Source organism: Cervus canadensis, chromosome 30, assembly GCF_019320065.1.
Source record: "Cervus canadensis isolate Bull #8, Minnesota chromosome 30, ASM1932006v1, whole genome shotgun sequence".
Classification (NCBI taxonomy): domain Eukaryota; kingdom Metazoa; phylum Chordata; class Mammalia; order Artiodactyla; family Cervidae; genus Cervus; species Cervus canadensis.
Genome location: NC_057415.1, coordinates 2,435,402 through 2,454,506, shown reverse-complemented (window position 1 = coordinate 2,454,506; position 19,105 = coordinate 2,435,402). Strand labels below are relative to the sequence as shown.

The following is a 19,105-nucleotide window of genomic DNA, read 5'->3' as shown; positions in this document are numbered from 1 at the left end:
CCCACACACTGCACAGTGCTGCAGAAAATAAAAATCAGGCCCACCGTTCACCACTAAAGCAGTCATACCTTTCGCAACACAAACCCTGCAAGGGAGACTTGTGCACAGATGCCCCAGGTGGCCGATTCCCTAGAGTATCTCTGGAGCTGCGGCTCTCAACTGTAGTCAGGCCGAGCAGAAATAGAGCTCCCTGCCCAAGAGAGGCTGATTTCCTGGTTCCTGGCAGGCGCTGGGGGAGCATCACATTTGTGCTGCCAGAGCCCATCCCTGTTTACCACTCGCCCCCACCACACACCCACTGCCCCCCCTCTGCTCCTGTGCTGGGAGAGGACTTGAATTCATCTTCTTTAGGAGGAAGATGTGCCTGGATGAGCAGTGGAGCCCTGGGCAGAAAGACACGGGGAGGGCAGAGAAGAATGGGGCAGCTGTGACCACGCAACCACACCATTTATTGCCATGCTGTCTGGGGAGACGCCGTGCAAATGCCCAAGTGCATCGAGGAGGGGAGGGTCTGACTCCCAGATGCTCTAACGTTCTTTCTGAATCGAAGAGTCCAGACCCAGTTCACCCCCTTGTCCCACGCTGACATCCATGCGTGGGCACACACACATGCAGGCACTTGCATGGTGCCCTCAGGAACAGCAGTTAAATCCTCCCCAGCTTGGAGGAATGCAGGAGAGGTAGAGGTCACTGAGTTTCCTCTGCTTTCATGTCACCTCCTGGCAACCTGTGGCCGGCTTCTAGAAGCGGCATGGGCAGGAAAAGGAAGCGAAAGGGGCTCTGGCCTGCTCCTCCTTGCCCAGGAGTCAAGCCAGCAACTGCAGTTTGCTGTGAGGTAATGCCTGGCGCCGCCTGTGTGTTCCTGCAGGTCGAGACAGATTTGGGCCGGGTGGGGTGGCAGCCCCAGCCGCAGAGGGCACGCTGGGAGAACAGCACCGCAAAGGGCTGCCTGTGCCCCAGCCCCACCCTGCCAGGCCTTGGGGTCAGGGCGGGGGGGGCAGGGGAGGGGCCGTGGTCCGGTGGGCACCCTGGCCTCACCTGGACCTGGACCTTCTGGCTCTGCTGGGAACAGTATTCTGTGGAGAAGCCCAGCCGAATGCTTGGGGCGAGGCCTGGCCTCCCCGGGTCTCTGAGCCCCTCTGCCCAGGTGCTGTGGACCTGCCGAGACGGGTTCAGAAGGCGCCAGCGAGAAACCAGCTGGAGCCGGAGCCTGGCATCCAGCCCCCCGGCTCCCCAGGCCCTCTCCTGCCCTGGCTGCAGTTGCATCAAGCTTCTCATTAGCAGCTGCCCCCGCCTGGGCGCGGAACATGCTTTGGGCATTTGCCACGAGGCTGTTGGGAATTTTGCAACAGTCTCTAGGAGGGCGAGCTGGAAGAGGGGCTTCCCCTGCCATCCACAGCCCCTTCCCCAAGGGTTAAACCGAGAAGGCGGGAGAAAACGCATCAAGTGTCAGCGGCATCTGTGGTACTGAGTGGGACAGAGGCAGGGCCGTGTCCCCATCTCTCTGGCCCAGGGGCCTGACCAGCCTCAGAGCCACTGACTCACTCCTCACTGAGTCTCAGGTCTTGGCTCCGGCCACAGAAGACCCGTGGACGCAGCTGACAGGCAGATACACGAGGATGTGGGTCTGGGGGCTCACCTGGCTGTCACCCAGCTCCCCAGAGAGGGCCCCAAGGACACCATGCTGCCCAGGAAGCCACCTCCTTGGCTCCTTGGTTCCTGGTACCTGAGACCCACTCCTTGAAATCCAGTCTGGTGCAGCCAACAGGCCAAGGTGGTCTTGAGTCAACCCAAGAGCAGAAGGCCAGACTCCCACAGGTAGAAGCCCCTGGGATATGAAGAGACGGAGCCAAGGCAGCCCCTGGACCTCCTCCTCCAGGAGCCGTGGCGGCACCAGTGCCAGGCAGGGGCAGCTCCTGGGCAGAGGCGTGCACGGGAGTCTCCCCTCCTGACTCAGACATGCCCTTCCGGGGGTTTGGAGAGGTGCAGGTGAGGACCATGTGGGGGGAACTTGACGAAAGCAATGGCAGCCAGTTCCTTGCAGAACTCCTCCAGGACGACCACGCCCTGGAGGAAGGTCTGGTGGTCCAGCCTGAGGGAGACAGCACAGGGGTCAGAGCTGGGAAGTGTGAGGAGTGTGCCCAGCGGGACATCCCAGTGTCTGTGAGGCACTACCCAGGGATGGCCACCTCTGAGCATCCGTGAGGGACCAAAGGTCTCAGCAACGGGCCCTCCTCTGCCCCCGCCCTGGTGCCCTCCCCGTCCGGAAGCCCATGCCATGCCACCCCAGGGCTTTTCCTTGGGCACCCGCTTCCCTCGGGTACTTACTGCTCCCCAGGGACTTGGCCCATCAGCTGCCTGCGCACCAGGAGCAGTTTGCCTGGGAACTGGGGCACCCTCTGAATTCTCTGCATCAAGTCCCCGATCACCTGGAGCGGGAACAAGAGGGGACTGACGAGGAGACCAGAGACCCTGCCATGGGGTCCCTGGCCTGGTCAAACCATGGGAGGGTGGGCGGTACCTGTGTTCTCCCTTGGCGCTGGCAAGGGTGCCCACACCTGCAGCCCCCAGCCCGCCCCCGTCCCACTGCCCTCCCTTCCTGCCCCCAGCACTGGCATGCTTCCTCTGGCCCGGCCCGGGCACCCTTACCCTGACGAGCACAGAGAACAGGCTGCGGCAGCCAGGGGCCAGGCTGGTGTAGGGATCCAGGAGGTACTCGTGGATGAGGGGGTGGGGGAAAAGCGCGAGCCGGGACAGCACTGAGGTCACCTGCAGGTTCAGGCTGTATGGCTGCGGGGGGCGCAGTGGACGAGCGAGGGTTGGCAGGGGTGCTGAGCGTTTCTCCCCCTGCCCCCTCCACCCCAGCACTGTGCCTGGCCAGTGTGAACGTGTGCGGGGGTTGGAGATGCACGTGATGTGTGTGTCATGGGTTCCCTGGGGCTGAGGGCCAGGACGTGTTAGGGCGTGTGAAGCAGAGGCGAGACGGGGCTTCCCGGCTGGAGAGAGGTGGGGATTGAGGGGGGTCGTGGAGCCCGAAAAAGGAAGATGACTGGACCCCCAGGGCTGGGCCCTGCTCTCCCGAAGGACTCCAGAGACCTCACCCCATGGCTAGGGCCCAGCCCTGCTGTCTACCTGTTCTAAAATCCGGGACATGCGGTCAAACAGCATTTGGAGGAAGGGACCCTCAAAGAAAGGCCGTTCGGGTTCATGGGGGTCCAGGGGTGGGGGAGCCAGTGGCCAGCCCCAGGGTGTCACTCGGGAGCTGCACTCCTGGAACTAAAAGAGGCAGGAGAGTTAAGGACATGGGCTGAGGAGGAAATGGCAACACACTCCAGTATTTTTGCCCGGAGAATCCCATGGACAGAGGAGCCTGGCAGGCTACAGTCCATGGGGTCAGAAAGAGTCAGACACAAGTGAGTGACTAACACACGCCAGGGTCAGGGGTGCGGCAGACTGGGAGAGCCACGCAGGCAGACGGGGCCGGGCGTGTGGCCAGAGCTGGGCGCGCTGGGCTGGAGATGACAGGGGCAGAGTGTGTCGGCCCCACACTCTGAGTGGCGAGGACCCGGCACTGGCAAAGGCCTCCACACTCACCAGTCCGTAAGCGTCGTGGACGTACGTGTCGTACCCCGTCTCCTCCAGGAAGGCCGACGTCTTGGCTTCCTCAGGAACGAGGCAGAGGAAACTGAGAGACAGGAGCCTAGATGTGGGGAGGAGGCCCAGCCTGGGCTGCCCTGCTCCATTCCCAGCCCCCGGGAGCACTCCGTCCCAGCCTGCGCCCCATCAGGGCTCAGGTGGCTTGGACTTCCTGATGGGCCCCTACCTGTTGACAATCTCGGTCACCGCTGTCCTGCCGTCGGGGTTGGTGGCAGGGGCCGGGGGAGGCTTCGCGGAGGGCTGAAAGCCAGAGTCGAGGAAGCTGTCTGTGAAGTAGGGATCCTCCTCTAGATCTCTGCGCCGGGCAGAAAAGCGCAGGACCAGTGAACATAGGAACCAGCAGGGGGCCAGGAGAGGGGGTTCCGCGTGGCCCAAGGCCTCCCCAAGGCACCAGGTTTCACTTACAGGGTGTCCTCATAGCTCTCGGGCTCGGGCGAGCCACGGGCCACGTAAGCGCGGCCCTCCAGGTGGCACAGGATCAGGCTCCGGACAATCTGCTCATGGGGCTTCTGCAGTAGCTCCTCAAATAGCCGCAGTGTGGCGATGCTGATCTGGGGCAAGAAGGAATCAGCGCAAGACCCCTTCCCCATGCGGGCCTCCGGGGGTGCCTGGAAACTGCTCACCCGGGTGAGAAGAGGTCCCCTAGGATGGGGGGGGGGGGTTTGCCTCCCCTGGCCAGGGGCTCAGGTGGCAGGTTTCCAGGGGAGCAAATGGGTGTGGGCCCGAGAACCAGAAGTCTGGCTGGTCTCAGTTCTATTAACTAATTTGAGGTGTGGTATCAGGCAAGCCAATTGGCTCCTCTGCACCTTAAGTTTCCATGTCTGAAAAATGGAATACCGGCCTCGCCTACCTCACAGAGTGGCTGTCAGCCTCCAACAAGCCAGGTGAATATAAAAAAAGTACTTTGTTGGAGAAGGAAATGGCAACCCACTCCAGTATTCTTGCCTGGAAAAATCTCATGGACGGAGAAGCCTGGTCAGCTATAGTCCATGGGGTTGCAAAGAGTCAGACACAGCTGAGTGACTTCGCTTTCACTTTCTGTGTTGTTTTGTGGCTTGATTAGCTTATATCATTTTGTGGCTGAATAATGTTCTGTCGTATGTACATGCCACAGTCTTTTTAGCCATTCACTTATTGAAGCCTATCGTGAATGCTTCTAATTTGGGTGGTTATGAATAAAGCTACTATAATTTTCATGAAAAAAAAAAAAAAGTACTTTGTAAAAATAAAAAGTGTCATCATAAGTATGTAATCAGAGAAAAATACTGCGGGACAAAAGAGTTTGGCTACTAATCACTGGGTCACTGTCTTTTTCTTTGCTTGGAGGGGAGAGGGAGCTGGGTTTCAATGCCTCAAGGGTAGAACCGCCTTGAAAGCTAATGAAAATGGGAAGAAGCTTCTGGAAATCCCGTGGGCAAGGTGGGGTGCAGGTGAATAGAGAGGAGGGCCGCCTGCCTCACCTCATCAGAGAGGTGGTCACAGTGCCTGATGAGGTGGGCACACAGGGTGCGGGGGCTGTCCTCGGGGGCTGCAGGCTGCTGGTCCATGCCCAGGAGGAAGGCCACCACCTCCCGCAGCAGCGCCGGGGCGCGGAGCTGGCGCAGCATGACCGTGAGCAGGGCAGTGGATGTCAGGACGCTCTGTTCGGACCTACGGGGAGAGCCCACTGAGCCACACAGGCAGAGGCCGGCAGAGGAGGCCGGGGAGGGCCGGGTGGAGGCACAGAGCCCTTCCTGCTTCGCTGGCATCTGCTCTGCTCATTCCCTGCTCCACTGGAGGTCCTGGAGTCCAAGGGTGGGAGGCCATGGTTAGCCCACATGGCTCTGGGCCATAGGTGTGTGAGGGGCATCATCGGCCCATGATTGCATGACTCTGGCCAAGGAGGTCCCTGGCCTCTAGCACAGGAAGGGGTTTGGTGGGGTAGGCGTTTCGCCCGGAGCATAGCCACACCTGGAGGGTAGAACTTACACATGTAGGAGCTGGGGAAGCATGTAGGAAGCATGTAGGAAGATAGAACTTACACATGTAGGAGCTGGGGCTGCAGAATTTCCACAAATAACTTCTCAGCCACAGCCTTTGCCAAGGCATCCGAAACCACCTGGGTGCCAAAGAGCACGTCTTAAAACGCGTTTTACCGACCACCGACCATTTTCCAGAGAAACAGCTGTGTCCTTGCACAGAGCCTTACATAACAAGCAGAGGGGGTCTGCTGATCCTGGGCCCCATCCAGCTCCCAAGAGACCCCCCCCAACCCTGGTCCTCCAGGTAGAGACAGAACGGAGCAGCGTGAAGCTGGAGGTGGGGAGGAGCGCCGGCTCTGCTCACCGAGTGTGCCTCTGTGATGAGGTGGTCACAGTAGTCGAACCAGCCCAAAAAGGCAGCCAAGGCCTCCTTGCCCGGGAAGGAAGCCTCATCAGACGGGGCGCTGGGTAACCTGCGCGGGAGCGAGGGAGGTGTGTGAGGCCTGCTTCAGGTACAGCCAGGAAGTGGGCTCTTTTGCCCTTTGCCTTGGAACCTCCATTGCCGGAGGGCCATTCTACTGGGGGCCCTGAGGGCAGACCGGTGGCTCAAACCAGCAGGTAAAGAATCTGCCTGCAGTGCAGAACACCTGGGTTCAATCCCTGGGTGGGAAAGCCCTCCTGGAGAAGGAAATGGCAACCCACTCCAGTATTCTTGCCTGGAGAATCCCATGGACAGAGAAGCCTGGCAGGCTATAGTCCATGGGGTAGCAAAGAGTTGGACACAACTAAATTGACTTAACACTTTCACTTTCCCTGAGGGCAGAAACCAGAGTGATGCTTTCCTGGAGGGTGAGAAGGCCCCTGGCATGGGCTATAACCTCAGGAGGAGGGTGGCCAGTAGGGGTCCCCATCCCCCTTGGAAAACAAGAGAGGCTACCAGGAAGATGGCAGGTAGGGCTTCCAGCTGCTGAGAGTGTAGACCTGGCCTCCCCGGCTACACGCCTACCTCCAGCTGATGCCCTCTACAGCGGCGATGTCTGCAGGGTCCAGGGAGCTGGGCAGGGACTGGTGGAGCTGGCAGAGGCGCTCGACGACGGCAGGACAAGCGCTGCTCTGCACTAGGCAGGTGGCGGCCGCCTGGGACGCCACGCGTACCAGGAGCAGCAGGTTCTCCTGGGCCTTCAGGGCCACCCGACCTTTCTAGGGGGCAAGGGCAGGACTTCAGGGCCCTGTGGCTGATCCCCACAAGTGCCCTCCCAGCAACCCACCCACCCCGTCCCCACCCCCTGCGTTTTGGGGGCTGCCGGCACCTTGCTCTTGCACAAGCCAATCAGGGAGGTAATGAGGCTGCTCTCCCCGATCGGTCCATCTGGCTCCTCGGTCTCCGCAGGCAGTTGGGCGCTTGAGGCCCAGGCCCCGCAGGTACCACTGTCGGGAGCCTTGCTCGGCGGGCGGTCCTTGTCCCTGACACTGGCTGCCTCTCTCAGCGGGGCAGTGGCTTCTCTGGATGCCTTCTTCCTACCAATAGTCTTTTTACCCTGCAAGGGAGGATGGGTAAGGCCAGGCCGTGGTGCAGACCATTCTCCATGACAGCCCCTTGGGAGTCCAAAGGGCGCCTCAGTGTAGAGGTGGAGGGGAACCTGCCAAGTGCCTCCCCAGTACCTGCTCCATCCTTCTGCCCCCTCAGCAGGGCCACAGGGGGCTTGCCCCGGGGTCTGGGCCCTCCCCCTCTTGCTCCCCAGAGGCGCTCACTTCTAGGATGTAGGTGAGCAGGGCTGGGTCCTGCTGGATCTTGGAGCAGAGGACGGTGGTGAACTGCACCTCCTCCTTTTCTGTGAGGGATCCAGGAACTGTCCCACCAAGTCGGAGAAGTTTCTGGAAGGGGAGCAGAGCAGAGAGAAGAGGGGGATGGGGCAGCAGGGAACAGAATCTGTGCACGACCATGGGTTCAGACTCAAGTCCTGTGGCACGGTGCCCAAGGCCTGATGGAGAAGCTGGGGTGGAGGGGGGGCGCTCTTTTCGAGTCTCAGAAAGGAGTGTTTTGTCAGGGAAGTCTTGGTGCTTTAGCCTGGTCTTGGAGCACCCCCACCCCCACCAGCTTTGCTTGAAAGCACAGCCCTCACCCCCGGACACCCCTCAGCTTCCGGGCCCCTCACCTGCACGGGTCTGTGGACGTTGAGATAATGCAGGAGCGGGTGTTGCACTTGGGCCAGAACCTTGCTAAAGAACTGCAGCACTTGCTGCCGCATGCCGGGTGGGTACTGCGGGGCGGGGACAGAGCGCCTGTCAGTCAGGCGGCGAGGCAACGCCCCCCCTGGACCGCTCCACCCCTCACTGCGCGGGAGGGCTGGTGCCTTCTCTACCAGCGCCGCCTCCTCTCACCCTAGGAAACTGGCCTCCTGCTGCTGCCCAGCCCCTTTCTCGCTTAATTTTTGTCCCTAACCTTATCGTTATTGAACATACTATCCGTGGGCTCCTTTGATGCGCCTGACTAGAATTTTCGCCTGTTTCAATCACTGTCGGGTCCCCAGCACCTGGGCCATGGCCGGTACATGGTTGGTCCTCAGTACATCATTGATGAACGAACGGGGACCGAACAAAAGGGAGCATGTCCTCAAGCCAGTGACAGCGAGAACGCGCCACCGCAGCAAAGCAGCGAGGGCCTGAAGCCTGGGAGCGGGGCGGCTGTTCTAAGCCATCCCCAGTGACCCGGTCCCCGCCGAGCTCACGCCGCACCCCGCCCCACCCCCACCCCCCGCCCCAGGGTGGACTCGAGGCGCACAGGTAGAAAGACCTGGATCCCCGGGGCCCCGGCTCGGGCGGAAGGTTCCAGAGGCGCCCGAGGGCCGGCCCACCTCGGCCTTGCCCAGCGTGCATAGGGTCTCTAGGATCTTGTGCTGCAGCAGGTACTCCAGGCACGGCCCCGCCTCGCCAGCCGCCGCCTGCTGCTTCTCCTCGTAGACCAGGATATCCAGCATCTGCTTCAGCCGCCAGGGAATATCTGTCTTCTTGGCCGGGGTGTTTTCATCTAACAGAGATCCAGGAAACAAGGTGAATGGGGTGAAGTCCAGGGATACTGTGGCTTAAAGGGTCAACCCACAGGGTCTAGGGGAGGTGGGGTGGGGGGCGGTAGACAGCGAACAACCTGGAGAGGGCCAGGTTAGCAGTTTTCTTCAAAGACCAGAGCAAAGGGAAGTTTATAGTTGATGCCTCGCTGCTGCTGCTGCTAAGTCACTTCAGTCGTGTCCGACTCTGCGACCCCCTAGACGGCAGCCCACGAGGCTCCCCTGTCCCTGGGATTCTCTAGGCAAGAATACTGGAGTGGGTTGCCATTTCCTTCTCCAATGCATGAAAGTGAAAAGTGAAAGTGAAGTCGCTCAGTCATGCCCGACTCTTCGCGACCCCAGGGACTGCAGCCTACCAGGCTCCTCCGTCCATGGGATTTTCCAGGCAAGAGTACTGGAGTGGGGGATGCCTCTCTAGCTAACCCTAAAAAGGGCTTCCCAGGTGGCGCTAGTGGTAAAGAACCTGCCTGCCAATGCAGGAGACTAAGAGACATGGGTTGGATCCCTGGGTGGGGAAGATCCCTGGGAGGAGGGCATGGCAACCCACTCCAGTATTCTTGCCTGAAAAATCCCATGGGCAGAGGAGCCTGGTGGGTTACAGTCCATGGGGTTGCAAGAGTCAGACATGACTGAACTGACTTAGCACGCACTAGCTAAAAAGACTAAAGACCTTCTAGATGAAGCTCAGGATATAGCTATCTGACAGGGCATGTGCGCAGGTCCAAGCAGTTTATTAGAGAAAAGCAAGCAGCAGTTTTTTCTCTGAATCCTGGGGAAAGACAGTTGGTGGGCTGCCGGCCAGCTCTGGGCCTGAGTCAGAGGTTATGGGCTCAGGGGTCTCTGTTATATAACTTAGAAGCTGTCTTCAGCTTCCTAACAGATAACCTCCAGGGCCCTATTTATGTCTCTTTTATACTCACGGAAGACAATACTGTATTTTCTCTTATTTTTAAGAAGCTGAAAAAAATCCATTTATGACCATGGGTTCAGACTCGAACTCACTGCCTGATGCCCACGTCCTGCTGGTTAGTGGAGTTTTCTTAGTCAGTCTCAGAGGGTGGAGGATTTTTATAAAGTAAGTTCTGGTACTTTGGGACTGGCCTTGCAGCACCCCCTAGCTTTTCTTGAAAGCATAGGCTCTTGAGCAAGGCAGCTCACCTCACCCAGCCCTGCACCTCTGGTCCAGGGACCATCTGGCAATTAATGGACTGGGCCAGGTGAAGCCCCAGGTGGACCTGAGGCAGTTCTAGAACTTTTCCTAGTTTTCTGCTTGTGACTCCATGACAAGAGATCTTCAGTCTAAAAGGTGCAAAATTTAAGAGGTAAAATAAGTCCTGGGGATGTAATGTACAGCATGAAGACTACAGTTAATAATATTGTATATTTGAAAGTTGCTAACAGAGAAGATCTTAAAATTTCTCATCACAGGAAAAAAAAAATTGTAGCTATGGGTGGTGACAGATGTTAACTAGACCTATTGTGATGATCAATTCACAACATATCCATGTATTGAATCAGTATGTCGTACACCTGAAACTAACATAATGTTATATGTCAGTTATATCTCAATTTAAAAAAAGAGATCGTCAGTCTAAAGCATTCTTTTTTAAAAACATTGCTTGTTATTTTAGATTATATAAAATATTATATATTAATATATAAAATATTATATATTTTACATTTATATTAATCCCATAAAATGACCTATTGGTATGGATCAGGATTTTTTTTTTTGCTGCTATGCAGCATAAGGATCTTATCTCCCTGACCAGGGGTTGAACCTGTGCCCCCTGCTATGGAAGCAAGGACTCTTAACCACTGCACCACCTAAAGCAATCATTCTTAACTGGGGGCAGTGTTGCCCCTGCTCCCCTGGATATCTGGCGGTGTCTGGAGAGACATTTATGTTCATCACAATGGAGGGGGTGCCACTGGCACCTAGCGGGGAGAGGTCAGAGTTGCTGCTGAATATACGGCGTACCCCCCCACCCCCCTACAACAAAGACCAAGCCCGTCCAGATGTCACCAGTGCCAAGACTGAGGACCTGGGTCTAACAGAACACTCAGAGGGTCCCTCAGAGTGTCCTAAGGCCACTTTTAATTTTGGGGCTGACTCAGGATGGAAGTAAAGCCTTTAGGAAAGGTGTAGGCAGATGGCAGGTGCAATAGTAGATGAGATGGTTGGACAGCATCACTAACTCAGTGGACATGAATTTGAGCAAACTCTACAGGAGCCTGGCGGGCTACAGTCCATGGGGTCACAAAAAGTCAGACAGGACTGAGTCAGACAGGACTGAGTCAGACAGGACAGGACTGAGCGACTGAACAACAAACAACAAAACTGGAGTCAACCCCTAGTCTGAACTCTAGGAGTTCAGAAGGTTAGGAATGCAGGGAAGGTTACCTAGCAACCAGTGCATCTCAATCAAGCCCAGCATACCGATTACCAAGCAGCCAATGAGACGCTGACCCCTCAGTGAGGGATCCTGATGGGCCCAGATGAACCAGAGCTAGAGTGTCAGCTGGGGGAGAAGGACCAGGCACGCTACATGCCTTGGTTTCTTCTCATCCTATGCCAGGTCTCTACAAGGGAAATGCCCTCGAAGTTGGCTCAAGGAAAAGAGGAATTTATCCCACTTCTTTTCTTTAGTCAGTAAGCCCTGGGCACAGGCACCTGGGGACTGAAGGCCTGGACGCTCTGCCCAGCTAAGGGCGAATGGAGTTCAACCTCTGGGACGCAGAGTCAGGCCGGTGAGACCCCACCTCCTTGTCCCTGCTCCTACTCACACGGGTCCCTACCTGGAAGGTCAGGGTGGGGCAGCCCCCACTCTGAAGTGGGCAGTGGATGTCACCTTCCCCAGGATGCCTGCATCTCTGAGCCGTGGGGTGACCCCCACCCACCCTCGCTCCCCACACCCTCCAGGGATCCCTGCATGGAAGGAGTCCAGGCCCCACCTGTGCTTTCGATGTAGTAGTTCGTGATGCCCTTCCAGTGTTCCACGAAGGCCTCCAGCAGGTCAATGCTGGGCTCCCGCTGTGGAGAGAGCAGACACAACCTAAGTGCTTCCACTAGGACATCCCCCCATCTGCTGGACGGCTGCTGGGCCCTGGAGGAGGCTCTTGGGATCCTGGGTTCTCAAAATGAATTAGTAACACATTTTCTCCAAGACATCTCCACATTGTCTTCATATCTGCCAATCATCTCGTGTCTTCTCCCCAGACACCCCCTCCCTCCTTGAGATGTTGTGGTCCTGAAACATGTCATGATTGTCCCCCGTCCCAGAGTGGCTAAGATTGTTGGTGGGGCAAACAGACATAGAAACAGATCATTTCTGTACAACGTGGTTCTACTACAACAGAGGTGCGCGGAGGGAAACAGGAGAGCACCCCCAAAACAACAAAATCCAAATGGAAAATGTGGCAGAGACAAAGCATCCAGGTCCATGTCACTCTGAGAGTCTGAAAATTTGGGTTGAAGGCCGCCACAACTCAGTTCAGCCAGATGGGTAATGTTAGAACATGAAGCAAGTGGGATTTCCTTGGGGGTCCAGTGGTTAGGACTCTGTGCTTCCAATGCAGGGGGCGCCAGTCAGATCCCTGATCCGGAACTAGGATCCCACGTGCCATGTGGCTTGCACCCACCAAAAGTGGTGGTTTAGTTACTAAGTCATGTCCAACTCTGGTGACCCCATGGACCATAGCCCGACAGGCTCCTCTGTCCATGGTATTTCCCAGGCAAGCATACTGGAGTGGGTTGCCATTTCCTTCTCCAGGGGATCTTCCTGACCCAGGATTGAACCCGGGTCTCCCGCACTGGCAGGCAGGTTTTTACCACTGTGCCACGTGGGAGGCCCACCTTACTTATGACGTGTTGCATCTTTGGTTCACAGTGCAGGCTTCGCACCCCTATCTTCTCTCAGTTCTACTCCTGTCCACACCTCCTCCGGCTCCTTCAGTCACCCCAGCGAATTCTGATCTTCCATGAGCAGCCCTCAAATCTCCCCCTTCTCCTAAAGCAACCTCTCCATTCCCATGCCCCAGCTGGAACTAATCTTGAACTGGTAACAACCACTACCTCTGAAAACTTCTCCAAAAAGGGCATTTCTTCTCTTTTCTGGCAGAGCAAATGTTCCCAGGGGAAAAATGCATATTCCAGTAGTCCCTACCCACATCCCTACCTTATGATCTTTCCTCCAGCTGCTCCTCTGCCCTGTGTATCTCCCTACACCCGTCTAGGTCCTAGAGGTCCCCAGTGAGGTCCAACTCAAAGCTACCACCTCCACAAAGCGGTCTCCAGGGTCCCTGGACACACCTCTCTCTAACTTCATGCTTCACTGCACCACAGGACAGGATGTCTCCTCCTTCCATAACTCCCTCAGCAGGTATCTGCTGATGCCTACCATGCACGAAACACCACGCCTGATGTTATGAGCCACACCAGGATGTCTAAGAGCCAGTCCTCCAGGAACGTGCCATGGAGGAGAAGAGAATATAAAATTCACTGAATGACTCAACTACAGGAAATAGTGTGAGGCCGTGGCTGGTGCAGTGGCTAAGACTCCATGTTCCTAATGCATGGGACCTGGGTTTGATCCCTGGTCCAGAACTAGATGCCCCATGTCACAAATAGAAGATACCACATGCAACAATGAAAATCAAAGATCCTGCATGTGGCAGCTAAGACCCAGGGCAGTCAAATAAAAGAAAAGAAGTAGTCGTAGTAGTGTGAGAACACAGGAGAGGTGGACAGTGACCTTTGGGCGAGGACGGGTCAGTTCCAACAAGTGAAATGAAGAGGCTATGCTGAGGTCATGCGGGAACTAAAACCTGAAGAGCTGGGTCTGATTTCAACAATAAGAGACACAGGAGAGACGTTTCCTGCAGAAGGACCTTTGCAAAGTGTGTCCAGCACAAGGATGGATGTGTGGGGCATTGAACTTCTTGGCAAAACCAAGAAGTCCATTTTTTTTCCTTTGCAGACAGTTGGGTGCAGGTCAGTGACATCTTCTGAGCTCCTGAGGAAGAGTCATCTGGTGGGTGTGTAGGAGATAAATGCAGAACGAAGGTTTAGCAGGCCATTATGACAAGAGGAGGAAGAAATGACACTGAATCAGAGATACTGCCCCTTGCCCTGGCGGCCTGGGCAGTCTTCTTTCAGAGTTAGCTGTGGGGGCCACGAACTTTATAGGAGTGGCACCTCCCACAGTCATTCCAAACACACGGACCACATGGAGTGACTGAATCCTATCACGGTCTACATGATGCTATTATTGTTGGGTGAATAATCATCTCTGTAGGAGACTGTGAGCTCCCTGAAGGCCAGGGTTCTGTGTTTCTATCTCTTGAGAGTTCCTAAAGGGCTCCGCACAGAGTGCTACTCATTGATACTTACTAAAATATCTCAGCAAACTCCTTAAACCTGGACTTCCCTGGTGGCCTAGTGGTTAAGAATTTGCCTGCCAATGCAGGGGACACGGGTTCGACCCCCTACTCCAAGAAGATCACATACCATGAAGCAACTAAACCCACAGCGTCACAACTACTGAGCCCATGCACCTTGAGTCTGAAAGCCGCAACTCCTGAGCCCAGCGCTGCAGCTACTGAAGCATGTGCGCCTGGGCCAGTGCTCCATGACAAGAGAAGCCCCGGCAATGAGGAGCCCGAGCACCGCAGCAGAGAGCAGGCCCACATGCCGAAGCTAGAGAAAGCCACAAGCAGCAACGAAGACACAGTGCAGCCCAAAATAAAAATAAATAAATAACATGGAAATACATTAAAAAAAAACAAACAACTCCTTAAGCCTTTCCCACAGTTCCTTCTTCTGGGAAAACCCTCTGACCCTTAACCACACTGTGATCGTCTCACAAGCCTGTGATGGGGTCTCATCTAACCTGAAAATTCACTTATAGTCTCCTAAAGCCTTAAGCTGGACTTAAACCAAAAAAGAACAACCCAGAAAAAAAAAAAAAAAGGAGAAACAGAACAAAAGTTAGCCAAAACAACCATTAGAGCTAAAAAAAACCCATCAGATAATTTTTACCTGAATATATTGTTAGCTACTGTAACTCCAGAATAAAGAAACTGCACCAAATTTCTTTTTAAAGATAATATATATATATATTTTTTTTTTTACAAATAACTGTAAAGATTGCTATTCTGTTTTGTCAGAAGGGGGCAGAAAAGAGCACTCTTTCTCCTTAACACTTGCTGGGTCAAGTTGAGTCAAGCAACTTGCTGGGGGTTTTAACCTGGTGACCCAGCTCTGGGAAGATCTGTGCTCAAGCTTGGAGTTGAGGAGGGGGAGGGGACCCCCATCTCCCCTGGTGGTCACATGGGACCAGTCAAATTTCTAGGGCATCAACTATATGTTGTATACTGAGAGGCCTAAGGACACCTTGCCTAAAAATATCTCCCTTGACCACCAACTCACCTTCAGCCAGACACTGACATTTCTACAGAGGAAGCATTAGAAATTCACTCCTCAGGGCTAGGGTCCTGCCTGTCCTGTCCACCCACCTTGTGTCTGGAGCTCTCCCAGACAGGTATGGAGTGTCAGATTATGTTCTAAGATGACAGCTATTTTGCCTGGGGACAGAGAGGAGGGGAGGAGAGATCATTCTGGAACCCCCTCCAGAGACAGGACAGCCCGAGGTGCCTGCAAGGGCAGGGCTGGGGCAGGTGAAAGAGTTGAGAGAGCAGGAACTTTTCACTTTCTTCACAAGCTTGCTTAAGGCTGAGACTGTTCTCATTCATAAGCCCTGATCTGGGCTGTGTGTTGGGGAGGTGGGGCTTCCCTGGCGGCTCATCAGTAAAGAAACCCCCTGCCAATGCAGGAGATGTGGGTTCGATCCCTGGTCCGGGAAGATCCCCTGGAGAAGGAAATGGCAACCCACTCCAGTATTCTTGCCTGGGAAATGCCATGGACAGAGGAGCCTGGCAGGCTACAGTCCATGGGGTCACAGAGAGTCAGACACGACTGGGCCGGGAGCTTGAGCGCCCAGGCACGCATTGAGGAGGAAAGGGACAGAACCCAAGGCTATTTCTCCCGAGAACATTTGATACACTCAACTGATGGATTAGGAGAGTTTAGACTATGGACAAAAGAATTGTTAACTTCACAGGCAGATTCTTGGCAGGGTTACTTTAACTGGAAGGCATCCTGCCTACCCTATCTAAACCAGCACCTTTATCTTGCTGAGTGAACTGTGGGCGCCTCTGACCAGCCTTCAAACCCAACAGAAAATGGCAGAAACACAAACTCCTTGGCCCCCTGACCACCCCAGGCGCCACCAGAGTTGGCCTCTTGGGACTCAAGGTCAACGGGGCTTGGGGTAGCCTGGGATTGAGATAACTTCTGGAAACGGCACTTGTACCCAGGATAAGACTGTTTCCTGGGCTAGGCGTCCCCCCCCACACACACTTGGACTGTATCTGTACCCTTCCTGGGGACTTGGGCAGTTGGGGCCTGCACTTCCCAAGTCGAAGGTGAGAGGGCCGACCGCGCGAGTGAGGTCTTGGAGGCGTCCGAGGGCAAGGAACCAGAGGAAGCCGCGGCTATTTTTTAAGGCCAGGTGACCAGGAAGGGAGGAGCGCGGGGGAGGAGCAAGGCCCACAGGCTGGGGGAGGGGACTTGGGGGGAATCTGGGGAAGAAATGACTGGGTGACAGGGGAGCACTCGGCACGGAGGAGTTTGGGAACTGGAGACTCCGGGAGCAGGGAAAATAAACAGGAAGCAATTCGGGCAGAAGGGTTAGGGGCTGGAGCGACCTGGAGAAAAGCTGGGAAGAGGGACGATCAAGAAAGAAGCCACAGGAAACGGGAAGAGGGCTCCGGGAGGGGGCGCGGCGGGGGAGCGAAGAGGCCCGGGACAGGGCTCCGCGCGGCCCGTGTAGGGGTCCCTTCCCCGAGGCGGCCTGCGCCCTCCGCCCGCCCGCGCGCCCGCCGGCTCCTCTCCCGGCCCCGCGCCCGCCCTTCCGGCCCCCCTCCGGCCTCACCGCCCCCACGGCCTCTTGCAGCAGCGCCCCGAGCCGGCTCAGCATGACTGCGGCCCGGTTCCCGGTTCCCGGTTCCCGGTTCCGGGGCGGCGGCGGAGCAGCTCCCGGGCGCAGGCGGCGACCCGGAGGCGCAGCGAGGGAGGCGGGGCCCCGGCCGCCCCGCCCCGCAGCCCCCGCCCTGCCCGGCGCGGGGTCGCAGAGGAGGCCTGCCGCCGACGTGGCCCGGCCGGGCAGCGAGGAGGGGCCCCGAGGCTGGCGGTGCCCGACGCCCGCCGCGGCAGCAGAGACAAGGTCAAGTCCGCCGGGGCCCCTGAGGAAGCCAGGAGGCAGCGAGCCAACGACCCTTAGAGAAGGGCGAGTGGGACCAAGCACGTTTTTCCCATGAGGGATGAGAAGGTCCGTGGGTCTGGAAGTCTCTAGACTTCCCTCGTGGGATCCCGTTATGCCTAACCACCACCGCCCCACCTCCCGCCGCCCCATCGTAACGATGTCAGGGATCAGCAGACATACATTTTGAACGGCTGACTGCCTTGTGATCACGAAGAATCTCTTTCCATTCCTGGGGGTGGGGGAGATGGGGAATGGGCTTTGAACTGGCAGAACTGGCTGCTAGAAAGCACCCTGCCAAAGGGCCCAACTTTGGACATTCCAGGAAGCCCTGCTTGGTTGAGGCTTCGGCCTTGATTTTCTCATTGTGCTATCCCCTTCCCCAGGTTAGACACTCTGCTTCTTCTCCTGGTGCGTCCAGAAGGGCAGAACCAGGCCGGTGTGACTCCTTCCCCCATCCCCGGCCAGCATAGTAGCTGCTGGCCACTTGTGGCTATGGAGCTGAAAAATGTCACTCCTAACTCACACATGCTGAAGACATGGCAGACAAAGGAAAGACTGTAAAATAGTCACTAATGGGGCTTCCCTGGTGTCTCAGGGCAAAGAATCCGCCTGCCAATGCAGGAGACATGGCTTTGATGCCTGGTCTGGGAAGATCCCACATGCCGCAGAGCAACTAAGCCCATGTGCCACGGCTACTGAGCCTGTGCTCCAGAGCCCGGGAGCCACAGCTACTGAGGCCACCTGCCGCAACTACTGAAGGCTGCATGTCCTGGAGCTGGCGCTCTGCAACACCGAAGCCGCTGCAATGAGAAGCCCTCACACTGCAACTACAGAGTTGCCCGTGCTTGCTGCAACTGGAGAAAAGCGCTCTCCGCATTGAAGATTTCGTGCAGCCATAAATAAATAAATAAATATTTTTAAAAATTAAAAAATAAATTGTCACAGGATATCTTGGGCGTCCCGGGTGGTACTAGTGGTAAAGAACCTGCTTGCCAATATAGGAGACATACGAGGCACAGGTTCTATCCCTGAGTGGGGAAGATCCCCTGGAGGAGGGCATGGCAACCCAACTCCAGTATTCTTGCCTGGAGAATCCCATGGACAGAGGAGCCTGGAGGGCTACAGTTAGTTCATAGGGTCGCAAAAATTCGGACACAACTGAAGTGACTTGGTACATACACACACACACAATGATGTTTTAGGTTGATTGCAAGTTCAAATGCAATCAGTTAGGTAAATTGAGTTAACCAAAGTATATTATAAAAATTAATTTCATTGTTGCTTGTTACTTTAAGTGGCTACAGTGCTGATCCATAGTTCCTGCCAAGGAAGTCACACTGGCCCCATTTTGCCCTTGTAGACACAGCAAGGGAAGATACAGATGGTGGGTCTCCCGTGTCGGGGCCACACTGGAAGAGTACACCCCAGAGTCACACAGGCAGAACCTTCAACAGGAGCAGACTTTCCCATAATGTCCAAAGCTGGGCCCTTAAGAAGGAAGCTTTCTAGCAGCCAGCTCTGCCAGGTCAAAGCCCATTCCCCACCTCACCCCTCCACCTCCCCAGAATGGAAAGATATTCTTCACGACTACAGGGCTGATGTCTGTTCAAAATGTATTCCTGCTGACCCCTGACACCATCTGATGAGAGGGTAAGGCACCAGGGGTTCTGTGAAGGAATTGGGTAGCCCGCATCACAGATCTGAGGACCTGGAGCTGTGGGGTTCTGGGGCTTCACTGTTCCAGCCCTGCCCTGGGGGCCCCATTCACCAGTGGGACTGAGGCCCCAGAGGCGGCACCTGCCCAGAGGTGGCTGTGTGCTGTGGAGTGGAGCCTGAAGTCCAGACTAAGTCAGGGGGAGGCTGAGGTTCTGCTGAGCCCAGGATGCGCTAGTATTTGGGTCTCAGTTCTCCGGCAGCTGCTTGGGGAAAATAGATGTTTCAAACAGTTCACCTACAATTGGTCCCTGGTGAGAAGCCTATGGGAAATGAGAGGAGGCTTTTTAAGCTAAAAAGTATAAAATATAAGAACAAAGACAAGAAACAAGCCTGTATTGTGTATTAAGAAGCAATCTAGGGCTTCCCTAGTGGCTCATTGGTA

At 55.9% G+C, this 19,105-nt stretch overlaps 2 protein-coding genes across 5 annotated transcripts; one reads left to right on the top strand and one right to left on the bottom strand.

Moving 5' to 3' along the window:
• Positions 1-428: 428 nt before the first annotated feature.
• On the bottom strand, positions 429-16,809 carry FHIP2B (FHF complex subunit HOOK interacting protein 2B). Of its 4 annotated transcripts, XR_006266637.1 has the most exons (18): positions 16,678-16,809; positions 11,639-11,717; positions 8,474-8,646; positions 7,775-7,879; positions 7,371-7,493; positions 6,929-7,156; positions 6,625-6,818; positions 5,983-6,091; positions 5,679-5,755; positions 5,118-5,307; positions 4,063-4,208; positions 3,824-3,952; positions 3,595-3,685; positions 3,133-3,276; positions 2,650-2,790; positions 2,329-2,429; positions 1,039-2,092; positions 429-862 (listed from the first exon to the last, which is right to left on the bottom strand). XR_006266637.1 is itself a non-coding variant. In XM_043453354.1 (17 exons), the coding sequence occupies exons 1-17, from the start codon at positions 16,720-16,722 to the stop codon at positions 1,954-1,956; spliced, it is 2,214 nt and encodes a 737-aa protein (XP_043309289.1). In that variant the 5' UTR covers positions 16,723-16,809; the 3' UTR covers positions 429-1,953. The 4 variants fall into 4 exon arrangements, 3 of the variants coding, with proteins under 3 accessions (XP_043309289.1, XP_043309290.1, XP_043309291.1); XM_043453354.1 differs by having other exon boundaries at positions 429-2,092; XM_043453355.1 differs by lacking the exon at positions 2,650-2,790 and having other exon boundaries at positions 429-2,092.
• On the top strand, positions 16,721-17,905 carry LOC122431617 (translation initiation factor IF-2-like). The gene is made up of 2 exons (XM_043452860.1): positions 16,721-16,968; positions 17,391-17,905. Exons 1-2 carry the CDS (start codon positions 16,721-16,723, stop codon positions 17,566-17,568), a joined length of 426 nt encoding a protein of 141 aa, XP_043308795.1. The 3' UTR covers positions 17,569-17,905.
• The last annotated feature ends 1,200 nt before the right edge of the window (positions 17,906-19,105 follow it).

Excerpts from the sequence above, each read along its gene's own strand:
- FHIP2B (XM_043453354.1), bottom strand. The coding sequence starts at position 16,722 with ATGCTGAGCCGGCTCGGGGCGCTGCTGCAAGAGGCCGTGGGGGCG. Across the intron at positions 6,092-6,624 it reads GTAGAGGGCATCAGCTGGAG|GTTACCCAGCGCCCCGTCTG; the intron begins GTAGGCGTGTAG and ends GCTCCCGCGCAG. Across the intron at positions 3,686-3,823 it reads GTGACCGAGATTGTCAACAG|TTTCCTCTGCCTCGTTCCTG; the intron begins GTAGGGGCCCAT and ends CCTGTCTCTCAG.
- LOC122431617 (XM_043452860.1), top strand. The coding sequence starts at position 16,721 with ATGACTGCGGCCCGGTTCCCGGTTCCCGGTTCCCGGTTCCGGGGCGGC. Across the intron at positions 16,969-17,390 it reads GCCGCGGCAGCAGAGACAAG|GTTAGACACTCTGCTTCTTC; the intron begins GTCAAGTCCGCC and ends CCCCTTCCCCAG.